The 25,276-nt window shown below is 39.5% G+C and overlaps 2 protein-coding genes across 15 annotated transcripts in view; one reads left to right on the top strand and one right to left on the bottom strand.

Moving 5' to 3' along the window:
- The window catches only part of LOC109913613 (guanine nucleotide-binding protein G(i) subunit alpha-1), a 1,176,207-nt gene that overhangs the window by 380,030 nt on the left and 770,901 nt on the right, over positions 1-25,276 (top strand). The gene's annotated exons all lie outside the window — the stretch shown is intronic.
- The window catches only part of magi2a (membrane associated guanylate kinase, WW and PDZ domain containing 2a), a 569,288-nt gene that overhangs the window by 79,479 nt on the left and 464,533 nt on the right, over positions 1-25,276 (bottom strand). For 8 of the 14 annotated variants that reach the window (XM_048610359.1, XM_048610360.1, XM_048610349.1 and 5 more), the window contains 6 exons: positions 25,140-25,197; positions 24,531-24,652; positions 24,069-24,194; positions 23,478-23,660; positions 16,427-17,059; positions 4,422-4,453 (listed from right to left, as the gene is read on the bottom strand). In XM_048610359.1, the coding sequence (XP_048466316.1) occupies positions 4,422-4,453; positions 16,427-17,059; positions 23,478-23,660; positions 24,069-24,194; positions 24,531-24,652; positions 25,140-25,197 (1,154 nt within the window). The remainder of the gene's footprint in view (positions 1-4,421; positions 4,454-16,426; positions 17,060-23,477; positions 23,661-24,068; positions 24,195-24,530; positions 24,653-25,139; positions 25,198-25,276) is intronic. The other 6 variants (XM_048610361.1, XM_048610362.1, XM_048610353.1 and 3 more) reach the window with 3 other exon arrangements.

Below are 25,276 nucleotides of genomic sequence, written 5' to 3'. Positions count from 1 at the left end.
AGCCTTCCTGCTCCTCTGATACTGCTTGGCCTGCTGTGTTCATCCAGCTCTACACCTTGTTATCTCAGATTCTCCAGCATCTGCAGTTCCTGCTATCTCTGAAACAATTGGAAGCATTCTTCTGATTGTTGATATAATTAGGTGTTCTGTGCTTACCAGACAACAGCCTTAGAAACAGAAGACAGGAATAGGTCAGTTGGCCCACTGACCCCATTCCACCATTCAGCATGATCATGAGTGATTCTCTACCTCAATTCACACCAGCTCTCTTCCTATAGCCCTTGACAGCTCTAGCTTCCAGGAATCTACTTCTTTCTTGTGATTGCATATCATTCACTTCCACTTGATTGAGGTGATGACTGTACCTCACAGGTTCCAGTTTGCTGCTTGAGCTGATTCTTGTGGACAGCATTGGAGTTTGTATCGTGACTGGCTTTCCAAAGCTCTGGCAAAGGTTCGGCAGTTTGTCAAATTGAAATTTACCTTTCTGCCATTTCACCTTGATTTTGTCACTCACACCTATAGCTATTTCTTGCTTCAGTAGCTTTTTTTAGCTATTAGAAGAATAGTTTGGGAGTGGTGTGACATTAATCTTTGTATACTCGACTACTTTCCACGTAGGTATGTTACTCGACTTCAGGATTTCACTGCGCACATATGTGCTTGAACTTTCATTATTTGTTGGTGAATTTCTGCAACAGACCCTTTTTTGGTTGATTTACTTGTCCCATTTCCAGCTGCTTTTGTTTTAACCATCATCACGTTCATCATTTGCTCACTTTGCCTTTCACCCCATCAGGCTTCCCTTTTTGTCTTTCTTCTCTTTTGCTCTTTTCCTCAGTACTTGCTTAAACCTTATTATATCTCTAGCTTTTACCAGTTTTGATGAAAAGTCATTAATATGAAATGTTAACTTTGTGCCTTTCTTCACAGACGCTGCCTGGTTTGCCGAGTATTTTCTGCTTTATTTCAGATTCTCTGCATCAGCAGTATTTTGCTTTCGAGAATCGAGAGGGCAGTCATTGCCTGTCATTCTCATATGTCAAAGAGTCATACAGCATAGAAACAGGCCATCCAACCCAACTTATCCATGCTGACAAAACTTCCTAAACTGAAACAGTCCCATTTGCCTGCATTTGGTCCATATCCCTCTAAACCTTTCCCATCCATGTACCTGTCCAAATGACTTTTAAATATTGTAATCGTACTTGCATCTATCACTTCCTCTGGTGGCTTGTTTCATATCTGCATCACCCTCTGTGCGAAAAAGTTACATCTCAGGTCCCTTTTAAATCTTTTCCCTCTCACCTTGAAACTATATCCTCTAGGTTTGGGCTTCCCTTGCCTTGGAATAGACCTTGGTTATTCACCTGATCTATGCCCCTCGTGATTTTGTAAACTTCTGTAAGATCACCCTCAACCTCCTACACTCCAGGGAAGAAAATCCCAGCCTATCTAACCTCTCCTTATAACTCAAACCTTCCAGTCTCAGTAATATCCTTGTAAACCTTATGTGCATCTTTTCCAATTTAATAACATCTTTCCTATAGCAGGGCGACCAGAATTGTACACAGTACTCCAAAACTAACTTTACCAACGTGTTGTATTGCTGAAACATGTCATTCCAACTCCTGTACTCAATGCTCTGACCGATGAAGGCGAACATGCCAAACGCCTTCTTCACCAACCTATCTACCTGTGACACCACTTTCAAGAAACTATGTAACCTGGTCCCCAAGGTCTCTGTTTGACAATGCTCCCCAGGGATCTTCCATTAACTGTGTAAGTCCTGCCATGGTTTGTCTTACCAAAATGCAACACCCTGCATTTCACCAAATTAAACTCCATCTGCCATTCCATGGCCCAGTTGATCAAGATCCCATTGTACTCGTGGGTAATATTTCTTCACTGTCCACCACACTACCAATTTTGATGTCATCAGCAAACTTACTAACCATGCCTCGTATATTCTCAAACAAATTGTTTATATAAATGATGAACAAAGGTGGTCACAGCACCGATCCTGTGGCACACTGCTGGTCACAGGCCTCTAGTCTGAAAAAAAAACCCTCTATCACTACCCTCTATCTCCTACCATCAAGCCAATTTTCATATCCAGTTGGCTAGCTGTTTCCAGTTCCCATGTGATCTAACCTTACTAACCAGTCTACCATGTGGTACCTTTTTAAAGACCTTGCTAAAATCCATTCAGACAATGTCTACCACTCTGCCCTCATCTAACATCTTGGTCACCTCTTCAAATTTGAGAGACACAATTTCCCACAAAGCCATACTGACAATCCCAAATCAGTCCTTGCCTTTCCAAATGCATGTAGATCCTGTCTCTCAGAATCCCTTCCAACAACTTACCTACTACTAATGTTAGGCTCACTTGCAGCATTGACTAACATAATGCCATTATTAAGAAATCTCCAGTCTTCCGGCACCTCACCCGTGGCTGTCAATGACACAAATATCTCTGCTAGGAGCCGCGCAATTTCCTCCCTAGCCTCCCACAATATCCTTGATCAGGTCCTGGGGATTTATCTACCTTTATGTTTCTAAGTTCTGCATTGTGGATTCTTTCAAGACATCACTATTTACTTTCCCAAGTTCGCTATCTTCGATGTCTCTCCACGGTAAATACGTATGATTAATATTCATTTAGGATCTCACCCATTACCCGTGGTTCCACACATAGAAGACCTTGTTGATCTTTAAGAGGCCCTATTCTCTCCCTTGTTACTCTCTTGCCTGCAATATACTTGTAGAATCTCTCTGGATTCTCCTTTATGCTATCTGCCAAAAATATCTCATGTCCCCTTTTTGCTCTCCTGATTTCCCTCTTAAGTGTACTCCTACATCCCCTATATGCCTCAAGGGATTCACTTGAGCCCATCTGCCTATACCTGATATATGCTTCCTTCTTTTTCTTGACTAGAGCCTCAATATCTCTAGTGATTCAGTGTTTCCTACTCCTGCCAGCCTTGCCTTTCACACTAACAGGAACATGCTGGCCCTGAACTCTTGTTAGCTCGCTTTGAAAGTCTCCCACTTGCCAGAAGTCCCTTAAATGGCGAACAGCTTCCTCCAATCAACCTTTGAAAGTTCCTGTCTAATACCATCAAAATTGGCCTACCCCAGTTTAGAAATTTAACTTGTGGAACAGACCTGTCCTTTTCCATAACTATTTTAAAACTAATAGAAATATTGTTACTGGTGTAATGCTTTATAGGCTCATTTCAGGGTGACATCAGCAGGGACCATAGAATATATTAGAGTCATAGAGCTGTATAGCATGGAAACAGACCCTTCGGTCCAACTAGTCCATGCCGGCCACCTGTCCTAAATTAATCTAGTCCCATTTTCCAGCATTTGGCCCATATCCCTCTAAACACTTCCTATTCATGCACCCATCCAGATGCCTTTTAAATGTTGTAATTGTACTGGACTCCACCACCTCTTCTGGCAGCTATTCCAGACACCGACCATCCTCTGCATTAAAAAGTTGCCCGAGGTCCCTTTTAAATCTATCCTCTCTCACCTTAAACCTATGCCCTATAGTTTTGGACTCTCCTACCAGGGGCAAAGACTTGGCTACTCACCCTATTCTTATCCCTGATGATTTTATAAACCTCTATGAGGTCACCCCTCAGCCTCCAACGGCCCAGGGAAAATTGCCCCAGCCTATTAGGCCCTCCATTTGGCTCAAATCCTCCAAACCCGGCAACATCCTTGTAAGTCTTTTGTATATGTTTTCAAGTTTCAGAACATCTTTCCTATAGCAGGGAGACCAGAATTTAATGCAGTATTCCACAAGTGGCCGAAGCGGTGTCTTGTACAGCTGCAACACGACCTCCCAATTCCTATACTCAATGCATTGGCCAATAAAGGCAAGCGTATCAAATGCCTTCTTCACTATTCTACCTACTGCCACTCCACTTTCAAGGAACCATGAATCTGTACCTAAAGGTCTCTTTGTTTGGCAACACTCCGAGGACCTGGCCATTAAGTGTATAAGTCCTGCCCTGATTTGCCTTTCCATAATGCAACACCTCATATTTATCTAAATTAAACTCTATCTGTCACTCCTCGGCCCTTTGCCCCATCTGATCAAGGTCCGGTTGTACTCTGAGATTATCTTGCACGACCTCATGTAACCTAAATTGTCACAAGAAAAGCTTGTATGCAAAAGGGTATTTCACTGTTATTTCTTATTATTGTGTTTTCATAATATCAAACTGCTAGGTACAGCCAGTTTAGGGACAAAATTTTATCTTAATCACTTTTCTAGCAAGATACAATTGTTTATCCATTAACCACAGCAATATTTCTAGCCAAGCTGTTTTATTCCAACATAAAAGCTTGGCTGAGTTCAAAGTTGCAACAGTACTGATGCTGAAACCATAGGCAACACTTACTTGTTTTGAACTCTTCCAGGGTGAGAAAAAACCTGCAAAAGACAAAGAAAAATTCTGAGATTGAAGTGACTGAACACAATGAACTCCAATTTGTTTAGATATTTTTGTTTAGGGTATCAGGTGATAACATTTGTGGTGCTTGATGGAGCGGAGTGCTACAAATACAGTGATGAATAAGAATGCACATAGTAAGCTTAGAATTTAATTGAGTTGTGCGCTACTTAATTTGTTTTGCACCGCAAAGGTCCCAGAAAATGATGGCAGAATTGAATTATTCATATTGTGGCAGAACTTCTTAACATTTATGGGCTTCTCCATCAACACTCTTGTGGAAACCTTGCAGAATTGTTATTCATAGACTCAACCCCCATCAAGTAAACCAGGACCACGATAATCAGTTGATTAACTAAAGAAGCAAACAGGTGATTTGCTAAACTAGACTAATGAAGGTGAAAGTAACTCAAGTGTCACTTTTACTTCTGCTCAGTCATTAAGGCACACAATGTGGCTGTTTCTTCAGAATATTCATCAACTTAAAATTAACTTCGAAGCGCATGTTCCTATTCGATTCATAATCTTCAAAAATCCCTGATGAATTGCAATTTAATGACATTTTCACATTATTAGTACATGATATGAAGCGTTGAGAAATATTTTAGTTAACTCCTCACAAAATAAGCGTATACATGAAGATGAGAAGGAAGTGTAGGCCATTTGGCCTGTGAAGCCTGATTCTCAATTCAATAAAATGATGGCTAATCTGATTACTCCACATTTCTGCCTATCTGCCTACACCTGATTGTCTTTCACCCCCTCCATACCTACAATCTGTCCACCTCGGTCTTAAAAATCTTCAAAGACTCTGCTTCCAATGTTGTTTAGGAAGAGTTCCAAGACCTTCTAAATGAGAAATTTCTTATTCGTCTTAAATGGAGGACCCCTTTTTTAAAAACAGTGACCTCTAACTCTAGATTTGCCCATAAGAGGAAATGTTATTTCCACATCCATACAGTCAAGATCCCTCAGGACCTTACATGTTTCAGCCAATCACTTCTTACTCTTCTAAGCTTCAGAGGATACAAGCCTAACCCATCCAACCTTCCATCATTAGGAAACGCATTCCAGGTACTGGTATAATAAAGCTTTTCTGAATTAATTCCAACACTTACCAGATCTTTGCCCACTCTACAATAACTCTACTTCCCTTCATATCCTCCTTTTTCTCTCCACAATTTACTTTCTTATCTATCTTTGTGTCATCAGCACAATTTGGTCCCTTCATCCAAATCATTTACAGAAATTGCAAAATTCTGTCAGCACAAGGGAAGCAGCTGATCTGTAACTGGTGGTCTGCAGTTAAGTCTTAAATTGGTTTCTGTTAAATCAGTTATTAATCTTCGTTTTACTGTTCATGGGAAGTGGTGACTGCTGACTGGGCCAGAATTTTTGTCCATCCCTTGCTGGCCTGGACAAAGTAGTGAGGAACTATTTTCTTGAACCACTGCAGTCCTTGGGTGTAGGGACACCCACAGTTCTGTTATAAAGGGAATTCCAGGATTTGAGCTGAGTGTCAGTGAAGGAATGGAAAAGGTGAAAATTTCCAAATCAGGATGGTGTGCGGCTTGGAGGGGAATTTGTAAATGGTGGTGTTCCCTTCTTCTTCTAGGTGGTAGAGGCTATGGTTTTGAAAGATGCTGTTGAAGAAGCATTGGTGAATTACTGCAGTGCATCTCATAAATGGCACACACTGCTGCAATCATGGTACAGGAGTGAATATCGAAGGTGGAGGACGGGGCGTCATTCAAGCAGGATTTTTTGTTCTGGATGCTGTTAAACATCTTGAATGTTGCCTTCAGTTGCACCCATTCAGGCAATTGGACATTTTCATCACACTCCTGATTTGTGGCTCATAGATGTTGGACAGTTAGTGAAGAAATGGGAGACAAGTTATTCACCACAGAATTCCTAGCTTCTGACTTGCTCTTAAAGCCATAGCATTTATATGGCTGGTCCAGTTTAGTTTCTGATTAATGGTAATCCCCAAGAGGTTGACAGTGGGAAATACAGCAAGTGTAGTTCTTTTGAATATCAAGAGGTAATAGTTAGATTGTCTCTTATTGGAGATGGTCATTGCATGGCACCTGCATGGTGTGAATGTTACTTACCATTTATGAGCCCAAGCCTGGCTGTTGTTCAGGTCTTGCTGCAAATAAGTACTGCTTCAATAACTGAAGAGTTGTGAATGGTGCTGAACATTATGCAATCATCAGTGAACATTCTCACTTTTGCCTTCATGATGGAGGGTAAGTGAAGCAACTGAAAATAACTGGGCTGGACACTACCCTCAGGAATTCTTATAAATATGTTCTGGAGCTGAGATGATTGACCCCCAATAACCACAATCATTTCCCTTTGGTGCTAGGTACAACTAACCAATTGAGCATTTCCCCCAATTCCCATTGACTAGGGGCATAGCTTGAATGCAAGTCTTCAGCACTGTTGCTGCAATGTTGTTAAGGTCGTTTTTTTTTCAATATCCTGTGCCTTTAGCCATTTCTTGATATCACATGGAGCAAATGAAATTAGTTCATGATTTGTGGAAGGATATAGACCATCGCCTGACATGGTGGAATGGTTTTGGAAACTGAGAGGTCTCTCTGAAGTGTCTATACAATGCTGCATAGGTGCACGTAAGTCCCAACACAATCTAAACTGAGGACCTCTCCTATGCCTCCTGTGATATTGATAGAAGAAATCATGATCCCAATATCTGAGCAACCTGAACTACCTCACCCTCACAACCAATTCCAGAACCCTCATGTACTCAGCTAATGAAGTTGGGTGACGAGTATATCGATCATCCAACAGGTCCTCTACACGAATGTTTCCCATCGGATGAAGCCTTTGCTTTTGAATTCTTCCTGTATAATACTACTACAGGATGTTCTCATGAGTTTCAAGGCTGCATGCAAACCTCCAAATGGTGAGCGTGCACCTGAAAGGGGGTTGAGGTAGAATATATAAATATGATGTCTTGACTGACACAGCAACTGTACATGAGACCAAGACAGTGACGATAAATCGTTTGGACATAGAAGCGATAAGCAAGAATGTTAGCCAATGTACCTCTAACATTAAACAAATAGCCACAGAACTAGGAAATGAGAAACAACAGGGCTTGTGAGATTCAGAGCTACAATGCAAGACAACAGAAGTCCTGAAACAATATTCCCTGATAGTTAATCAGATAACAAGTTATATCCAGGATGTATTTGATGTAGGGAGGAGACATCAACCATGTATAGTCTAATATTTCCTTCTTGAATATGTTTCGCTGCTCTGACACAAATTTACCCAAAAGTTCTGGCTCCCAGACTGCTCTGGCCAAATCATATTAAAATTGGCCTTTCCCTAGTTTAGAACTTTGACTTCAGGCCCATTGTTGCCCTTATCTATCACAATCTTAAGTCTGATGGAGTTATGATCGTTGTCTGCAAAATATTCCCCCACTGATACTTTAACTATGTGCCTGGCTTCATTAACTAAAATTAAGTTCAGAACCACCACCTCTCTTCTAGGGCTTTCTACATGCTGGGTTAAAAAGCTCCATAGATGCATTTTAAGAATTCTGTTCCCTCTTAACCTTTCACATTATGACTACTCCAATTAATATTGGTGAAGTTGAGATCCCTTCCTATCACTGCCCTATTACTTTTACAGTTCTCTGAATTCTGCCTATATATCTACTCATCTATTTCTCTTGGACTATTAGGGGCCTATAGCACACTCCCAAGCAATGTAATTGCTCCTTTTTGTGTTTTAAGCTTTACCCATATTTGAGGATGTCATCCCTTCTTCTTACTGCTGTAATCAATTCTCTGATCAATATTATGACACTCCCCCTCCTCGTTTATCTCTTTCCTAGAGTTACCTAATGACTGTGTATCCTGGGAAAATGAGCTGCTAATTCCACCCCTCTCTCAACCATGTCTCAGTGATAATGATGACATCATTCCCCCATGTTATAATTTGTACCCTACCTATCTGCCAGGTTTGTCAGACTCCTTGCATTAAAACAAATACTATCTAACGTTCCAAAACTCCCTTGTGCTTTAAGCGGCTTATAATTTCTACACCTTCTTGACTCCCTTGCTGCCTCTTCTGATTTTGGCTGTTCATTGTCCCCGCTGAATTTTCTCTCTGGATGCCACCTCTGTATCAAGTTAGGCAAAACCCTCCCTAACAACACCAGCAAACCTCCCTGCAAGGATGCTGGTCTCACTCTGGTTCAGGTACAACCCATCCAGGTTCTAGTGTCGCTAAAAAAAAAGTCCCAATGGCCCTCCCTCCTGCACCATCTCTCCAGCCATGCATTTATCTGAACTATCCTCCTAATTCTTTACTTAACAGCACATGCTACCTTTTGGGTCCTGTTCTTTAATCTACTTCCTAGCTGCCTAAATTCTACCTGCAAGATCTCACTCCTTTTTCTATGTGTGTTGTTGGTATCAATATGTACCACGATCTCTGTCTGTTTCCCATCTCTCTTCTGATGTTCTTTCTGCAGCTGTTCAGTGACATCTCTACACTGCTACCAGGAGGCAACATGCCATTGTGGAATCTCTTTTGCAGCAACAATAATACCTGTCTGTTCCCCTTACAATTGAATTTCCTACCATTACAGCCCTGCCTTCCTCCTTCCTTCCCTTCTTGGGCAGCAGGCCATGAAGTTAACTCCCATTGTTTTCCCCTGCACTGTCATCTCTCCCAATAGTATCCAAATTGGAATATCTGTTAGAAAGGGCATTGGCCATATGGGACTCCTGCACTATGTGTCTTCCTTTACTCTGCCTGGTGGTCACCCATGCCCGTTCTGCCTGTTGATATAAATTCCCAACCACAATAAAAACACCCTCCCCTGACGCTATCCTCTGCACAAAAACCAACATTTTCCAAGCTGCCATCAGTTCTGAGGACGGGTCACTGAACCCGAAACATTAACTGATTTCTTTCCAGACCTGCTTAGCTTTTCCAGCAATTTCTGTTTTTGTTTGTGACAACAGGGGTCACTTCTGGCCTCTTAGTCTCTCAGAAACATTGCTCTATTGTCCTTTTGTGGATGGTCATCCTGGTTAATCACCTGATCCTTAGCTTCATCTTCATTCTCAGAGGATTGCTCTCACTCATTTTGGCTTCACACAGGACTTGCCCCACTTACTGGTTAAAATTGTGAAGGGGATACCACAGTGACATAGGTCACGCTGTCTGGGCTGTATTGCAAAGTTCTGAAGGAGTGTTCTGGGCATCGAAATCTCTTCTTCAGGGAGGCTATGGTTTGTTCCATTATGTCCCTTGTGGAATGGTGAACAGGTTTGTATCTTAGATCTGTATCCATCCGTGCATTTTCTACACGTATCATGATCCAGGTTTGAAGGGAGTTTCCCTGATTTCTCAGCAGCCATCCTGAATGGGCCAAGGACTTTGGAAAGAAGCAGGGCAGCTGTGAGTGCTCTGGAAGGCATCATGCAGACCTCCAAAACATGTCATTAATGGTCGCCAGCTGGTGAGCATTCAGGAAATGGAATCCTGTGGTAGGGAATTCTCTAAGCCATGTGGGTACAATCGCTCGCACTCTGCCCCAGAGATAAGCCAGAAATAATTGAAAATCATCACACCCTAGGCTGCTTGATTTTCATCAACAAGATTCAAGGTGATGAAGAGGTGAATTCTGGTGAAAATGTATCAGTAACATCCAGGATACACTGATGAGTGGCGGATTGGCACTTGGTCCCTTACACAGCCACTAATGTAAAAATTAAAGATAGCTTTTCCTTTGGCAGCCATTAGGATGGGATTGCCATCCAGTCCTTATAAGCGCAAGTCCTCAACCAGCAGCTAAAATAGATCTGAGATGACAGATGGAGACATCCTTAATCTTCTGCTTCACTACCATTCCAAAATTTGCAGATAATTGCAGTGAAGCCTACAAACCTGGATCTCACCATTCCTCTGTGCCTCCCTAGTGGATCTTGTCCTGCTGCTTTTCCCCCTGGAGGCCTTGCGGCAGCTGCTGGAGTTTGGTAGTCTTGCTGAAACTCTTGTCTCCTGTTCATTTTTCATAAAAGCAAGGCTTTAAGAAAGGCAGGCACTGCAGCTGATTACTGCAATTTTCCCTTGCAGCAGCATAAAAAGCATGTTCCAAACTCCCCTGCTGTTACGATGTCGGCTGGTGGTAATACTGGGCATGTCATATCCGAGAGTGATCTCCTCTATGTTGGGGAGACAAAGTGCAGACTGGGCGAGCGCTTTGCAGAATGTTGTCTGCAAAAATGACCCTGAGCTTCCAATTGCTTGCCTTTTCAACATACCACTGTCTTCCCTGACCAATTTCTCTGTCTCAGGCTTGCTGCAATCTCCAATAAAGCTTAGCACAAGCTGGAAGAACAGCACCTCATTTTCCTCTTAGGAGCCCTGCGGCCTTCAGGACGCAATATTGAGTTAAATAATCTTAGGGCCTGAGCATCTTCTCCAATGTCCTTCTCTCAACCCCCACACACAAGGCCTTGTCATCACATAAGCTGCTACCACAAACAACCTATTGTTAGCTACTAATGGTTCCCATTAGCAGCTATTCATTGTCCCCTGCCAACTTCTACCCTTTCCTTTGTCTGCCTAACTGTTTTTCCTTCTGTATGGGCTCTATCTCCACCTATTGTTTACTCCTTCCCCTCCCCACACACTTCTTTAACATATATACCAACCTTTTCCTAGCTACAATCAATTCTGAAGAAGGGTCACTGGACTCAAAACAGTAGCTCTGCTTTCTCTCCATAGATGCAACTTCTGTTTCTGTTTCTGGATTTCCAGCATCTGCAATTCTTTGGATTTTAAATTACAAGCGATTTAGTTTAACTTCAGCAGTGGGCCTTTAGAAACAATGATCTAGGATAAAATTAAGTCATTATGATGAAATGAAGTCTGCTCCTATGATGCTGCTTGGCCTGCTCTGTTCATCCAGCCCTGCACCTTGTTGTCTCGGATTCTCCAGCATCTGCAGTTCCTACTATCTCTTACTTAATGAATTAATTGATTAATTTGAGACAGCCTCCACAGATGGATAAAGGGCAAATCATGTTTAACTAACTTGATTGAGCCATTTCTCTTTATTATGCTGATGGATATATTATGCATTTCCAATAATTTTATAAAATTTAGGTTTTGACAAAGTCTTTGACGCAATGCCACATAAAAGGCCAAACCACAAAATTGGGAGTCTCTGAATTAAGGAAGAAGTAGTTTGTGAAATGTTTTAAAAAATTGTCTGAATTCGTCAAAGCAAAGATTCTTGTGTGTGAGACTGGATCTATGTGAAAATTGAAATCAACAAATAATGGGATATTGTTAATCTTGACAATATGCAGAAATTATTTTGAAGTGAAGACGATAAAGAAGGTGTCTAGGATTCTGGTGATACCAAGCTGTTAGCTTCATGGAAACTAATTGAACAGACAAGTAGATATCAATAATGTGGAAAAAGGCAAATTGATGAGATTGGCAAGGAGAACAAGAATGGAAATGGAAGAGCTCTCATCATAAATTTTGTCAAATCTAAAAGCCATAACTAAAATAAACTCCATGTTCTGTATGCTTCAAAACTAAAGTTACAGTATTTTCCTTTGAAGTTGACACACCAACAGCTGCAAAAAAGTGAACATTTTTAATGTTGCAGTAATAGAATGGCTTTGGAAGCTAACTGAACATAAATGCTGAATAAGAAAAAAGACATACTGTTGAACTAATGAGGAGATGTAATTATGGGGAATGGTGTGCAATTATCCTTACAGAGCTTACTGGGTTGTCAAGTCTTATTAGTTTTTAACAGCCATATTAATGAAAGCAATCTTAAATTCTCCAAAGGCCAAATTATTTAAAATTCTGTATAGACATGCATTTGTAAATACATATTTAAAGTTGATCTATTTTCATGCAAAATCTGCAACTGTTGTGGAAATCTCGTCACACTAGTAATTTAAAGAAATCAACAAACTGCTAACTTCACTGCTTTCATCTGAGAAAAATGACTGATAATAATTTGATGGAATAAGTTACTATAAGTGGCCAACCGAGACAAAATTTAGAATAATTTTGGAGCCTCCTGCAAACATGCTGATTTACAATAAGTCTATGTGTTATGGCAGAATGATGCCCTTCCCTTTAATAATCTTGTGGGATGAGAGTTCAAGTTTGCATTAATAGATCTCCTCTTTGAACATCCATAGATTTGAACTTATTCAAAATTTTGCTGTATGCATCCTAACTCATACTGTCCCGTTCACCCTCACACCTGTGCTCACTGAGCTACTTCAATTCTTAGTTCAACAATAGCCTTAATTTTCAAGTTCTTATCCTTGTGGTCAAACCTTCCTGGCCTCAGTCCTCTCCAACCTGTAATCTCCTGCGGCCCTACAATCGTCCAAGATCTTGACATTCCTTTAACTCTGGCCTCTTGTACATTCTCAACTATCTTTGCTGAATTTTGGCATTCATGCTGTTGGCTGTTATACCTCTAGCTTCATTGCTTTTACACCTTTCACTTCTTTACGCACTACTTTGAGGATACTTTTTACTCCTTGTTTGGCAAGTGCACTTTTTTGTCACTTGCATTCACAACACCTTGGTAAATTTTAGTACATTAAAAGGAGCCACATGAATGCAAGTGTTGTTTTTCTTTTATGTTTCCAAAACCTTGTTTATCAATTGTACATCACAATTCAAAATTGCTTTGCTTATGTTTCTAATCAGGTGAAACTGCTCCATATGGTTGATCCATGACTAAAGACCACAAATAAATATACCACACTTATTAGACTTGTACTTTATCAATGCAATGAATAGCATATCTCTATATATATTTAAACATCTTGTATTTGGCATATGTACTGACAGGTCAATCTTACACTGTAATTACTGCTTAGTGTGTGGCTCATAGATACCAGGTCTCTAAAGCATCAAAAATCAACAATATAAAAATTGAAACAGGAAATAACAGTTGCACACAGTGACATTGCTATTCCTGGCTAGAATGAAGAAGATTCCCCACATCCCCAATAATCATAACTAGAAACTGTAGTGCTGTAAATGACAGGGATTGATTTTATGTGTGGATAAATATTTCTCACTGCATTTTGCTGAATGGAATCATTCTGCTTTTATCGGAAGATGTGTTCTATAGTTTCTTTCATGAGATTTATTTGCTGCAGTTCACAAATACTGTTTCTAAACAGACCCTGTTGAATGTTTGCTGTAGCGTGTTGTTTAAATAAACTTTATGGAGCAAATAATTTTCAAATCAACTTTGCTTGCTTTAACATGAATGTGCTGTGAATTTAATAGGACGTATCACTTGACTCAGAGTGTTAACTCTGTTTCTCTTTCCACAGATGCTGCCAGACCTGCTGAGTTTCTCTAGCAATTTCTATCTTTGACTAAACACACACCTCATTTATATGATTGGATTTGCGATCAAACGTTTTTAATCGCTTGCTTCACAAACCTTGTGCACTGATGAATGTAATTCCAGTGAGCTAGGATATTAATGAAAACTCATGAGGGCTAATGGATGCAAAAAGAGGTTCTTCACCATCATGGTTGTATTTTTTTTTTGAGTGGGAGAAGAGGGGTGAAATTGCCTGAAAAGTTTTGAGAACTTAATATCAAATCTTTAACCCTATGCCAGCTTTTTGAATTTTGGCCTCCTGGACAACTAGGTTACCACTCCCACCTTTCTAAACAGTGAGGCCCCTGAAGATACCTCACAATGTTGAATAGAGTCATCTTCAGAATCCAGAAGCTGTGTGTTCTGTTTTTTGTGTTGCATTGCAGGAAGAATACATCGTCCTTAGGGAGGGTGCAATGTTGTATTGTAGATCATTCAGCAGTGAGTGATATCAGAATTATAGCATTGTTCAAGAGTTAAGTCATGGGGGTGAGTTGCTTAAACTTGGTTTGTTTTCCCAAAATGTCAGAGGTTAATGGATGATTTAATTGAGCTGTTTGACAAGTTTTATAGCTTACCTGACAGCGTATTACTCTACATCCAACCTTCTACTACTATTTAATAGATTCATCCGTCAACAATGTAACTAGTATGTAATGAGACAACAATAAGTGGCAGCAAATACATAATCAGATAGATACAAAATATGTAAATGTTCACTTTCTAAGTAGTGTACATACTTCATTCTTCTTTTAGGGTGCCAGAACAGTGAATTCAAGTATTTAATATGTGTTTTTAAACACGTATGCTGCATTCACAGAATTAAATCATCTTTCATCCTAATGTAACTTATTTGACATGTTAACTGATAGTTAGCATGGGTCCTCCTGAGCTTGATAACATAAAATAGCCAGAACATTAGTATAACTTACTAAAATTGTGACTACAAGATCTGGTCAGAATTTGGGAATTCTGTGAAAAGTAACTCACTTCTTGACTCCCCACAACCTATTCACTATCTACAAGGCATATATCAGCAAAATGATGGAATACTCTCCACTTGCCTGAAATGAATGAAGTTCAAATACCACTCAACAAGCTTGATATCATTCAAGGCAAAGAATAGTACTGGCACTGCATCCACCACCTTAAACATCCACATCCTTCACCACCGACATACAATGATAATAGCGCATAGCATCTATAAAGATGCACTGCAGAAAGGCTCCTTAAGCACTATCTTCCAAAATTGCTACCTCTTACCATCTAGTAGGATAAGGGCATCAGATGCACGGTAGCCCCAAACAGCTGTAAGGCCCCCTCAAAGCTAAACAGTATTCTGACTTGGAAATATATTGCCTTTCCATTGCTGCTAGTGGGTCAAAATCCTGGATGTCCCTTCCTAACAACACTGTGGCTATAACTACATGACACAGACTGCACCACCTTCTAAAGGGCGGTTACAAAATGTTATATGTGCTGGCCTAGCCAGCAGCAGCCACATCCCATGTCATGCTAGGTATCAGAATAATCAATGCTATATAGGGCAATTAATTCACACATCACCGGCAAACTGTACAATAATTAACTTCAAATAGATACGGATAAGAGATTTTGCCATGAGTGGTACAGCAATAAATCTCATTATTTCCCAGAGATTTTGCAAGGTTTTCAGCATAAACTCACTGTCAGTGGACACTTGCCCCCAGGATAGAGCACTCTACAGTGGATCTGCAGCTTGTGTGAGCATAACAAGTAAAAGCAAGGTTCTTCAACCATTGAGGCATGCAGGATATAAGTCAGGAAGTACACACCAAGAATTATAAATCAGACTTAGCTCATGCATAGAAAGCAAGCTGAAGCATGGGAACACTGGATTAAGATAGATAAGAGAGTGAAAATATAAACAATAACTCCATCACTAATTTCATGCTTATAAAAAATATATTTTCAGGGACAGAGCAATTGTTTAGCAGCAACTACGATGGAACATGCCATTAAAATTTCATCTATTCTCAAATATAGCAGCCCTAACATTTTCTGTTTTGTTCAGTAGGTAAATACACCAAATTCCTGACTTTAAATTGATTTTGATGCCACGGCACCACCTTTGAAGGAAATGGGCAACTCAGATCACATCTTCCAGATCTTCATTTTACCTGCATGTGTGTAGTCACAAAGTTGATATCCAACTTGTTCCACAATAACAGTGTGTTGTGAGGTTCACTGTTACTCTCAATGGAAAATCTGGGTCAATATGATTATTTTAGATAGTATTATGCAGCCATGATAATTACAATCATTTATTTAAATCACCATTATTAAATATGAACTAGATAATAATGCCTCAAGATAATTGATTTTGCTATACAGGGTACAGTTTATGTATGATTCTCAATAACAATATCTGTTAAATTATGGGTTATCTAAAAATGTTTCTGGAGATTGTTAAGCCAATTTTTAAATTACCATCCTTAAGCATTACAGAAATTTGAAAACTCTGACTTACCACTCCTCTGGATGACCAAATTGATCTCGGTTCCAACGGAGCATTCCTTTAAAATTTCCACTACTTGGGTATGACTGAGAGCCTGCACATTTTGCTGATTAATCTCCATAATTAGGTCACCTTCATTAAGGCCACCACAGCCTTGAATATCTAAGATTTGTTTCACTCGCTGCCCTTTGGGACTATCTGCTATGGTAAAGCCAAAGCCTTGTGCTCCTTTCACAATTGCAATTTTCTTGAATTCACACTGAGTGGCTCCTGAAGAGGCCATAGAGACACTATCCTCCTGAACTGTTGGTAACGTTCCATCCACCTGGCCATCAGTGAGTATTGGATTAAAGGAATGTAAATGTCGGTCAGAGATATCTGGTGCTGAGCGAGAGATCCGGGAACCAAACTCCACGTAAGTATCATAATTACTTCTCCCATTTATTTGAATTGGCTGTCGGTCAACTGACGTTAAAGGAGGCACCATGCTGTTGTTTGGGTCATCAGGATCAAAGGGTAGAAGGTACCCACGGCATAATACAAGATTGACACATTGACCAATTGGGACAGACTGGAAAATTTTAACTACTTCAGCATGAGTATATCCTAGGACACAGATCTCATTTATATAGACAATCACATCACCTAGGGAGAGAGAATGAAATGGAACAATAAGATAAAACTTTAATAAAATATATTAAGAAAATTGCATTTGTTTGTGTTTTCCTTCTTCAAAATTAGTGAAATCAATCTGGGTTAATGAATATTACAATGTTGAGTAATGCAAGAATCAATTGGGCTCTAAAATGTGGGCGTCCTTCGGATCCTTCTGAATGGAGAAACTAAGGCGGAGGAGATTCCAGATTTGGCAATCAAATACAACAGGTGATCATTTAGGTCTCACATCTGTTATTAAACAAAGCAAACCAACCAATAAAATTACTTAACATTTCCTGCTTACTTCACGATATGTATTTCACAAAAATCGACTACTGTATCTCTAGTTATTAGAATAAAGAAAATTTTATAACAGACATGTGAAAAATTAATTTATATTTCACAATCACATTTATTTTTATAAAAACCTAGTTAGCAGGAGCAGCATGGTGGCTCAGTGGTTAGCACTGCTGCCTCACAGCAACAGGGACCTGGGTTTGATTTCACCCTCGGGCAACTCTCGTGTGGAATTTGCACATTCTCCCTGTGTCTGCGTGGGTTTCCTCCGTGTGCTCCGGTTCCCTCCCACAGTCCAAAGATGTGCTGGTTAAGTGGATTGGCCATGCTAAATTACCCAGTAGTGCCCAAGGATGTGTAGGTTAGGTGTGTTAGCCATGGAAAATGCAAGGTTACAGAGATAGGGTAGAAGGATGGGCCTGGGTGGGATGCTTTTCGGAGACTCAGCGTGGATTTGTTGGACCAAATGGCCTGTTTTGACACTGTACGGATTCCAAAAATAAATTATAAAGCTACACAAAGTACATCTTACTTCTGGTAACAGATTAAAGCTTCTGCAGGATTTACTTTGCTCAATAAAGTTCTTGAGAAGTGCAAATACTGACTGACAATGATTAACTTAATTTCATGCACAATTTCACATGACATCAATCAAAACATGATAAGTTGTATTTCAGGGGTATTAAGCAAATTTACAAGAGAGCTAAAGTGAGTCCTATGTAACCCACTTTGCCTACAAGCATATTCTACATAAATTAAGTGGAAACAGTGAAGCAGCAAATATGTGAAAGTTGTCTATTTTTCAAACCTATTGACACCTTAGATGTCAATAGTGAAAAAGTTGAGTAAAACTATTCAAAAATATTGGGAGTTAGCTTTGGAAAATATCTTTTACTGCCTTATGCACTGTTGTTCAGACAAGTGCAGTACAGTCAAACAGGTCTTCTGTTTTTTTGTGTTGCAATACGAAAGCCCAGGCGGTGGCTTCAACTATGGATGCAGTTGGGTAACACAGCAGAATTCAGACCCTTCACTAAAATATGGTTCCTTGGTTGAAGAATGTATTGCATCTATAACTGCTTCATCTATCAATTCTGTTGTGCAGTGTATAGTGTTATTGCCTGTTTCCGTGTAAGCTTCTATGTTTGTCTCTGATGGAATTTACATGCTGGACTCCCGCATGAGCAAAAAGAACATAATCATTGGGCTGATTAGCCTTCACCTTGCTCCTCCTTGTTCTCTGCATCATGAGCAGTTGCATCCTATTTGAACACAATGTAGTGGAAGCAGTCAGCAATTGTGACTGTCATCATCTTCGTTCAAACCTTCTTCACAAAGAACATGGCCTCAAAACTGTTAAGTGTGCTCCAGCTTCTTATCAATGGCCTCGACCGAATTCGAGATCAGATACCATCAGTAGAGATAGTAAGAACTGCCGATGCTGGAGTGTGAGATAACAAGGTGTAGAGCTGGATGAACACAGCAGGCCAGGCACAGCATCAGAGGAGCAGGAAAGGTCCAGACCCGAACCGTCAGCATTCCTGCTCCTCTGATGCTGCCTGGCCTGCTGTGTTCATCCAGCGCTACGCCTTGTTATCTCAGATACCATCAGTAGTTGGCTCTGGGTTTCTAATCATCCACTGATTTTATGGCCAAAGCTTGGCATGGCATTCGGAGGCAAGAATGGCAGCTTGAAGCTCTTGAGGCAAATGATATCAGGGTGCATGGGGTAGTATTTGTAATGATAATAATCTTTATCTTCTTACATTGGTCTATTTGTCTATTTTCCTAATTCACTCCTCAGGAATGCTGGAGGTCACCCAGGCCGTTTTATTAGTCCTATACTGTGTGGTAGTGTCTTGACATTTGAAAAGCAGCATGGCTTCTTGGACGTTATCACTAGAAATAAAAACTTTTCAGTGCCTTATATATTGATGCAGACCATTACAGTGACGCATTAATTGCTTTGCTTTTCACTACAGCACATTTATCTTTAAATATTAAAGAAGCAATTCGATAAGAGATAATAAATGAGTTTGATTTCATTCATGTTAAAAAATGTCTTTTGCTGCATACTCGTTCAGAAATGTCGGACAGACCAGTTTGCAGCCAATCAGCTGTCATTACTAACGTAACTGCTCTATTTTCACCACTTACTACATGGAAGATAATGCCATGCTTTGTTTCAAATTGGTCCAGGCATTTATTTTACAGATGAATTCCTTTTGCCCAATCTCTTTGCCAAGATAATTCCCTTTTCCTTCAGGATTGGAGCAGAGATGGGAATATTCTTTACTCAAGCTGTCTTAAATCATGGGTGCAGAACTTCTTTGAAGTTGAGATAGACAATTATTCCTATCCTTTTCATGGATGCCAGTGTACCAAACTATCCCAACATATTTAGCATGTGCTTCAGGATGGCTGACAACATTCACAGTGGAATTTCCCTCTCCTTAATGAAGTCCACTTCTTGCTTTGCATCACATCTAAGTTTATGTATTGGGCAGCACTAAAAATCTACTGGTCAACATTTAATGGCTGTCATTAAAAATTAAATACTTTCAGTATTAATGCTGAGTTTGCTTTCACATTAACATAGATGTTTTAAAGGAGATTTCTCCTCGAAACCTTCATGCGCCCTTCAGTGTTTCACAAAAATAATGATAATTGGCAGTGACAGAGATTCCTTTTTTTTTTACATTTAATGTAGCTCTTGTCCTGCTTTCAAAGTGTTTTCAAAAAATAGCCATCATTAGTGAAACAAATAGTCAGCGTTTAAAGACAAGAAGGGCCAAGTTATGTTCAACATTAAGAAACTAATTACATGACAGCAGCCTCACACATGCATACTGAGGGGTCATGACATAAATATGCAGACAAATCGTTTTCACAACAAATTGCAAAACCTGGTCACTGGTTCACTTCCAGACAACTCTTGACCCACTCCTACTTGAATGAAATTTATCTTTTATAAGAAAGCTGAACAAGTCCAGTTTAGGGTGAACGATCTGAAGGTAGCTGTGGAGATTAACATTTTTCTGTGTGCTCAATAACTCCAGTCTGGGTACAGTACTGATTGTTAAGTCTAATTAACACACAGATTTCTTCACACACAGGAAGAGGCCTGCTGAACCATACAGGAAAATCATTTCACACTTTTGACTGTTAATATCACAAAAACTAGAAATAGAGTCGTACTTGGAAGTACTGAAATGATTGATTATCGCAGGCTTGCCCTCCTTAACAATAATGCCAAAGTGAGTTTGGTTGTTTTTTGTGGCAAATCTGCATAAGATGCAAGGTCTTATCCAATATGTGTATTCAAAGGGGAGTGTGTGCTCTTAGAGGTTTTTTTGGTGGTGTGCAGAATTAGGCCCAAAACTTTATATGCTTAGTTATCTCAGTTAAACATGCAAAATAAAAGGGTGGAATGGGGCTACCTGAGCCCCTAAGTATTTTTGAAAGTAGTAACAACATTGAATTTTATTACTTTGCTTTAGATTCTGCTATGATAATGCACCTCGTTCCTGTGAAATGAGTGAGAAAGTTGCTGTCTGTTCTCCAAATTTTTTTTTTGAGGACCCGTTTCAGATATCCGTGAAGATACGAATGGCATCATGATACTCTATTACTTCTGTTACTTCCTCATTTAAGACTGCAATGATGTGAAAGCTGCACAATGCAGGCTGTCCATGGCACATTCAAAAGATGTAAAAAATGCTTATCTCTTTTTCAGTAAGTAAGTTATACATTCCCTCTATTAATTTTGAAGTGTTGGCTTTCTTTTCTTAATGTTATTACGTTTCATAGACCTTTCTCAACAAAAAAGGTACATTCCAACTATGCTTTACCTTGGAGACCCTATGTTTGTCCTACTTCACAATCTAAATCTTTCTGGTGTAGTAGTCCCAACATGATGTTCAGAGGTTAAACCTTTTTGTTTTGGATCATGACACTGCCCTATAATACCTAGAACTACTCAATTTCTGGCACTTCATTAATCCTATAAAGAATTTTGCTGCAATGAAAATTAATAATGGAATATTGCATACAAATCTGCTTGCCTCACTACAACAAGGATATGGAGGCTTTGGCAGGAGTACAGAAAAAGTTTACCAGCATGTTGCCCGTTTTGGAGGGTATTAGCTATGAGGAGAGATTGGATAAACTTGCTTTGTTTTCACTTGAACGTAAGAGGCTGAGGGGCAACCTCATAGATGTTTACAAAATTATGAGAGGTACGGATTAAATTGATAGTCAAAGTCTTTTTCTCAGGGTAGAAATGTCAATTACTTGGCGACATAGCTTTAAGGTACAAGGGGGAAAGTTTAAAGGGGACGTAGGGGATGTGAGAACAATGTTTTTTAATCACAGAGGACAGTAAGTGCCTGGAATGCCCTGCCAGAGGAGGTGGTAGAAGCAGATACAATGTTTAAGAGGCATCTTGACAGATATATAAATAGGCAGGGAATAGAGGGATATGAACTGTGTAATATGAACTGTGTACAGGCAAAAGATTTTTAGTTTAAAAGGTGTCATGTGTTGATGCAGGCCTGATGGGCTAAAGAGCCTATTCCCATGCTGTACTTATTTTTCTTTGAGAAAAAATCTCAGTAATGGTGATTCTGAAAGGAGCGCTGATTACTGTAAAAGCACAATGTCACAAGCTGTATGTAGCCATGAGAGTCATTGGGAGCAAGACTGTGGTGAACCAGAAACCAATAATCTTGATTTGACAAGTATGACTTTTGTTGCTTAATAAATTGGTCTGATACTGCATCAAGTGCTTCCTAGTTGAAAATTTATTGCTTATTTCTTGGCGTTCTATGGCTAGATTGGACTTGGGTGAGGAATGTTTGGTATTCGTGGTTAGGGAGCTTGGTAGTTGGAGGAAGGCACCCTATGGTCAGTATTCGGATCATCCCTTTTTTTTGACCTGGTCTTGGGTGCACAGGACACAAATATTAAAATTTGCTGTGACACAATACTTGGGAGTACCGTCAACTGTGAGGAGGATAGTGACAGACTTGAAGAGGACACAAAAAGGCTGAGGCAATGGGTGGACATGTGGCACATGAAATTTAATACAAAGAAGCAGCAGGGAGAATAAGGAGAGGCAATATAAAGGATTAACGATTCTAAACAGGGTGCAGGAGCAAATAATTGAAGGTGGCAGGGCAGGATGAGAAATTGGTTAATAAAACATATTATCCCAGGCTTTATAAATAGACGCATGGCATACAAAAACACAGAAGCTCTGGTGCATTTTCATAAAGAACTGGTTTGTCTTGACAGTATTGTGTCCAATGACAATTTATAAAGGATGCAAGATATTAGAGGGACTGTACATAATATTTATTAGAATGGCTCCAGATATTATGGTTTTAAACTTATTTGGATAGATTGGAGAATGTGGGGTTGTTATCTTTAGCAGAGACTGAGAAGAGAGTTGTTACACGTGTTCAAAGTGATGAGGACTCTAGAAAGAGGAAATAGGCATATACTATTCCTATTGTTGGAAGGGTCAAGAACCAAGCCACTGATTTAAGATGAATAGCAAAACAACCAAACCTAAGATAAGGAATTTTTGATTTTTTGCTTAGTGTGGGGTTGGCATCTGGAATGTACTGTCTGAGAGTACAGTGAAGGAATTTTTGATTGCAGCTTTCAAATGTGGGTTTCAAAATGGAACTAGATAATTATTTGACAAGGAAAATACTGCAGAGTTACGGGGAAAGGTGGGGAAGTGGAATTAGTTAAATCGCTCTTGCAGAAAGCCAGCATGGACATGACAGATCACATCATTTCTTGCCTAATTTGGACCTCCATTCCCAAATTTGGTTTCTCAAACAGTTTTTTCAACTGCTTTGCCCAGTGATCTGGAATTTCCTCTCTTAACCTCTCTGTTTCTCTTTCTTTATTATACTCTTTAAAACCTACTATTTTGAACAAGCTTTTGGCTACTTGTCCTTGTATCACTATGAATTTAGTGTCCTATTTAAGTTGATGATACTCTTTTGAAGCACTTTTGGACAAATGTTACACTGAGGTTCCATGCTGAATCACAGAATAGATAACAGAGGCCATTTGTCTTTTTTGATTTGCTCACCCATTTCCATTTTGCCATCTACTGCAGCTGGTCCTTCTGGTATCACACTCTTTACTTGCAGAAATTCATCCGGCTCATCGCCACCAATAATGGTGAATCCAAATCCCATGCTGCTCTTCTTCAGTGATGTTGTAAGAAATGTTCCCTTCAGCTGTGAAACATCTCGGGTGAAGAGTGGTTTTTCTAAGTCGATAATGCAAAGATAAAAAGTAATTAAAAACAAGTTTGACAGATTTGTGCCATCACAGTGCTAAAGGCACTGAGAGTGCGCGGTTTTTATTTTTATTTTTAACCCTTTTGGATGGAAATTTTGAAATAACCAGTTTATCAATTTTAAAATGGTTGATACAAAAATTGTTACCAATTTCACAGTTCATAATTTCGTGGAAAATTTAATAAGTAGAAGTTCCCTATGTGAAAATGAAAGGGTTAAAAACAAATATTATAAGCATGCTAAAGAAGGTAACAGAAGACCACATTTCACTTCCAGTGCCTTTGACAATGAATAATAAGCTGTGATGTATAATTCCCCACTACAAATGTCTGCTTTACAACAGTGCAGCTTGACTGTGAAGTTGCACTTTGACATACCATACAGCCTGTACATTCCAGCACTGTCACTCCGATATTGAGACAGGTCATTCGTACTGCGCGACCGCTGAGGCAGAGAGCCTGGGCAGGTATGTTTGGGTCTAGGTAATGTTGATGATGAGCCTTCTACAGTTATAAAGGAGAAAAACCCTCATTCTTAGGCCTTGATCTTATGAATAATGACTATACTCTATAGAATATTGATAGTCCATGCTATTTAATTCAAAAGAACATTAATCTCCACCAATTCCACTATGTCCTAGGTTGCAGTTACAGCATCATTTCTGCTATGATTGATGCTTCAATTACATTATATTTGCTTTTATGCATTAATCCTGAAACAGTGAAAAGCCTCTTAAAGATACACTAACAGTAGTAAACTTCAGCACGCAAGAAAGACATCACAAATAACAAAGCATTCCCACATGATGTCATTCACATACAGTATTATAACGGTATTACCTCTAAAACCAGGTGCTGGCATAGGGTAGGGCACTAGATCCTGGTGCAATGGACGTTGCTGCTGCAACTTCTTCTTTGCTTCAAGAACAGGATTTTCAAACTGGGTTTTTCGATTAATGTGACTAAAGCGTCATATGGAAAAACAGAAAAATAGCAAGAGCAGAAGAATGGCACAAAAAAAGCATTGAAATAGGAGTAATCAAGAGTAGGAAATATGCAAGGAAGAAAAAATCCAGGAGACAGTGAAAGGTGACAAAAAACAAAGATATATTTATTATATTGTTCAAGTATTAAGGATATCAATATATATGTACGTGTGTATGCATGTCTGAAAATTTTAGTTCAAACAGACAAGTTATTCTGTGATGCTCATCACTTTGTAATCACAATTAACAGTTACTAGAACACCGATGAAACAGCAGATGCCAGAATTCACCTTAATGCAAAGAATGAAAGCGTGATGAAAAGCTGAACATTCAATGAAATTGTAGAATGAAGTAATAATTACGACACATCACTTTGGACATACATTGAAAATTTCTACTGTGGATCTGTAATCGACTTTTTTTTCTGAATCGTTAAAAATAAGATACTCTTCAGCACACTTACTCAACATAATAGGTGCCATAGACTGGATCATTTATTTTCTCCCAACCATATGGAAGTTCTGCAATGACAGAAAAGTAATCACAGATATACATATGCACTGATAGCAGTGATTTATACACAAATTATTTCTCTCCCTT

Source organism: Rhincodon typus, chromosome 22 (genome assembly GCF_021869965.1).
Source record: "Rhincodon typus isolate 14 chromosome 22, sRhiTyp1.1, whole genome shotgun sequence".
Taxonomy (NCBI): Eukaryota; Metazoa; Chordata; class Chondrichthyes; order Orectolobiformes; family Rhincodontidae; genus Rhincodon; species Rhincodon typus.
This window is presented reverse-complemented; position numbering and strand designations above follow the sequence as displayed.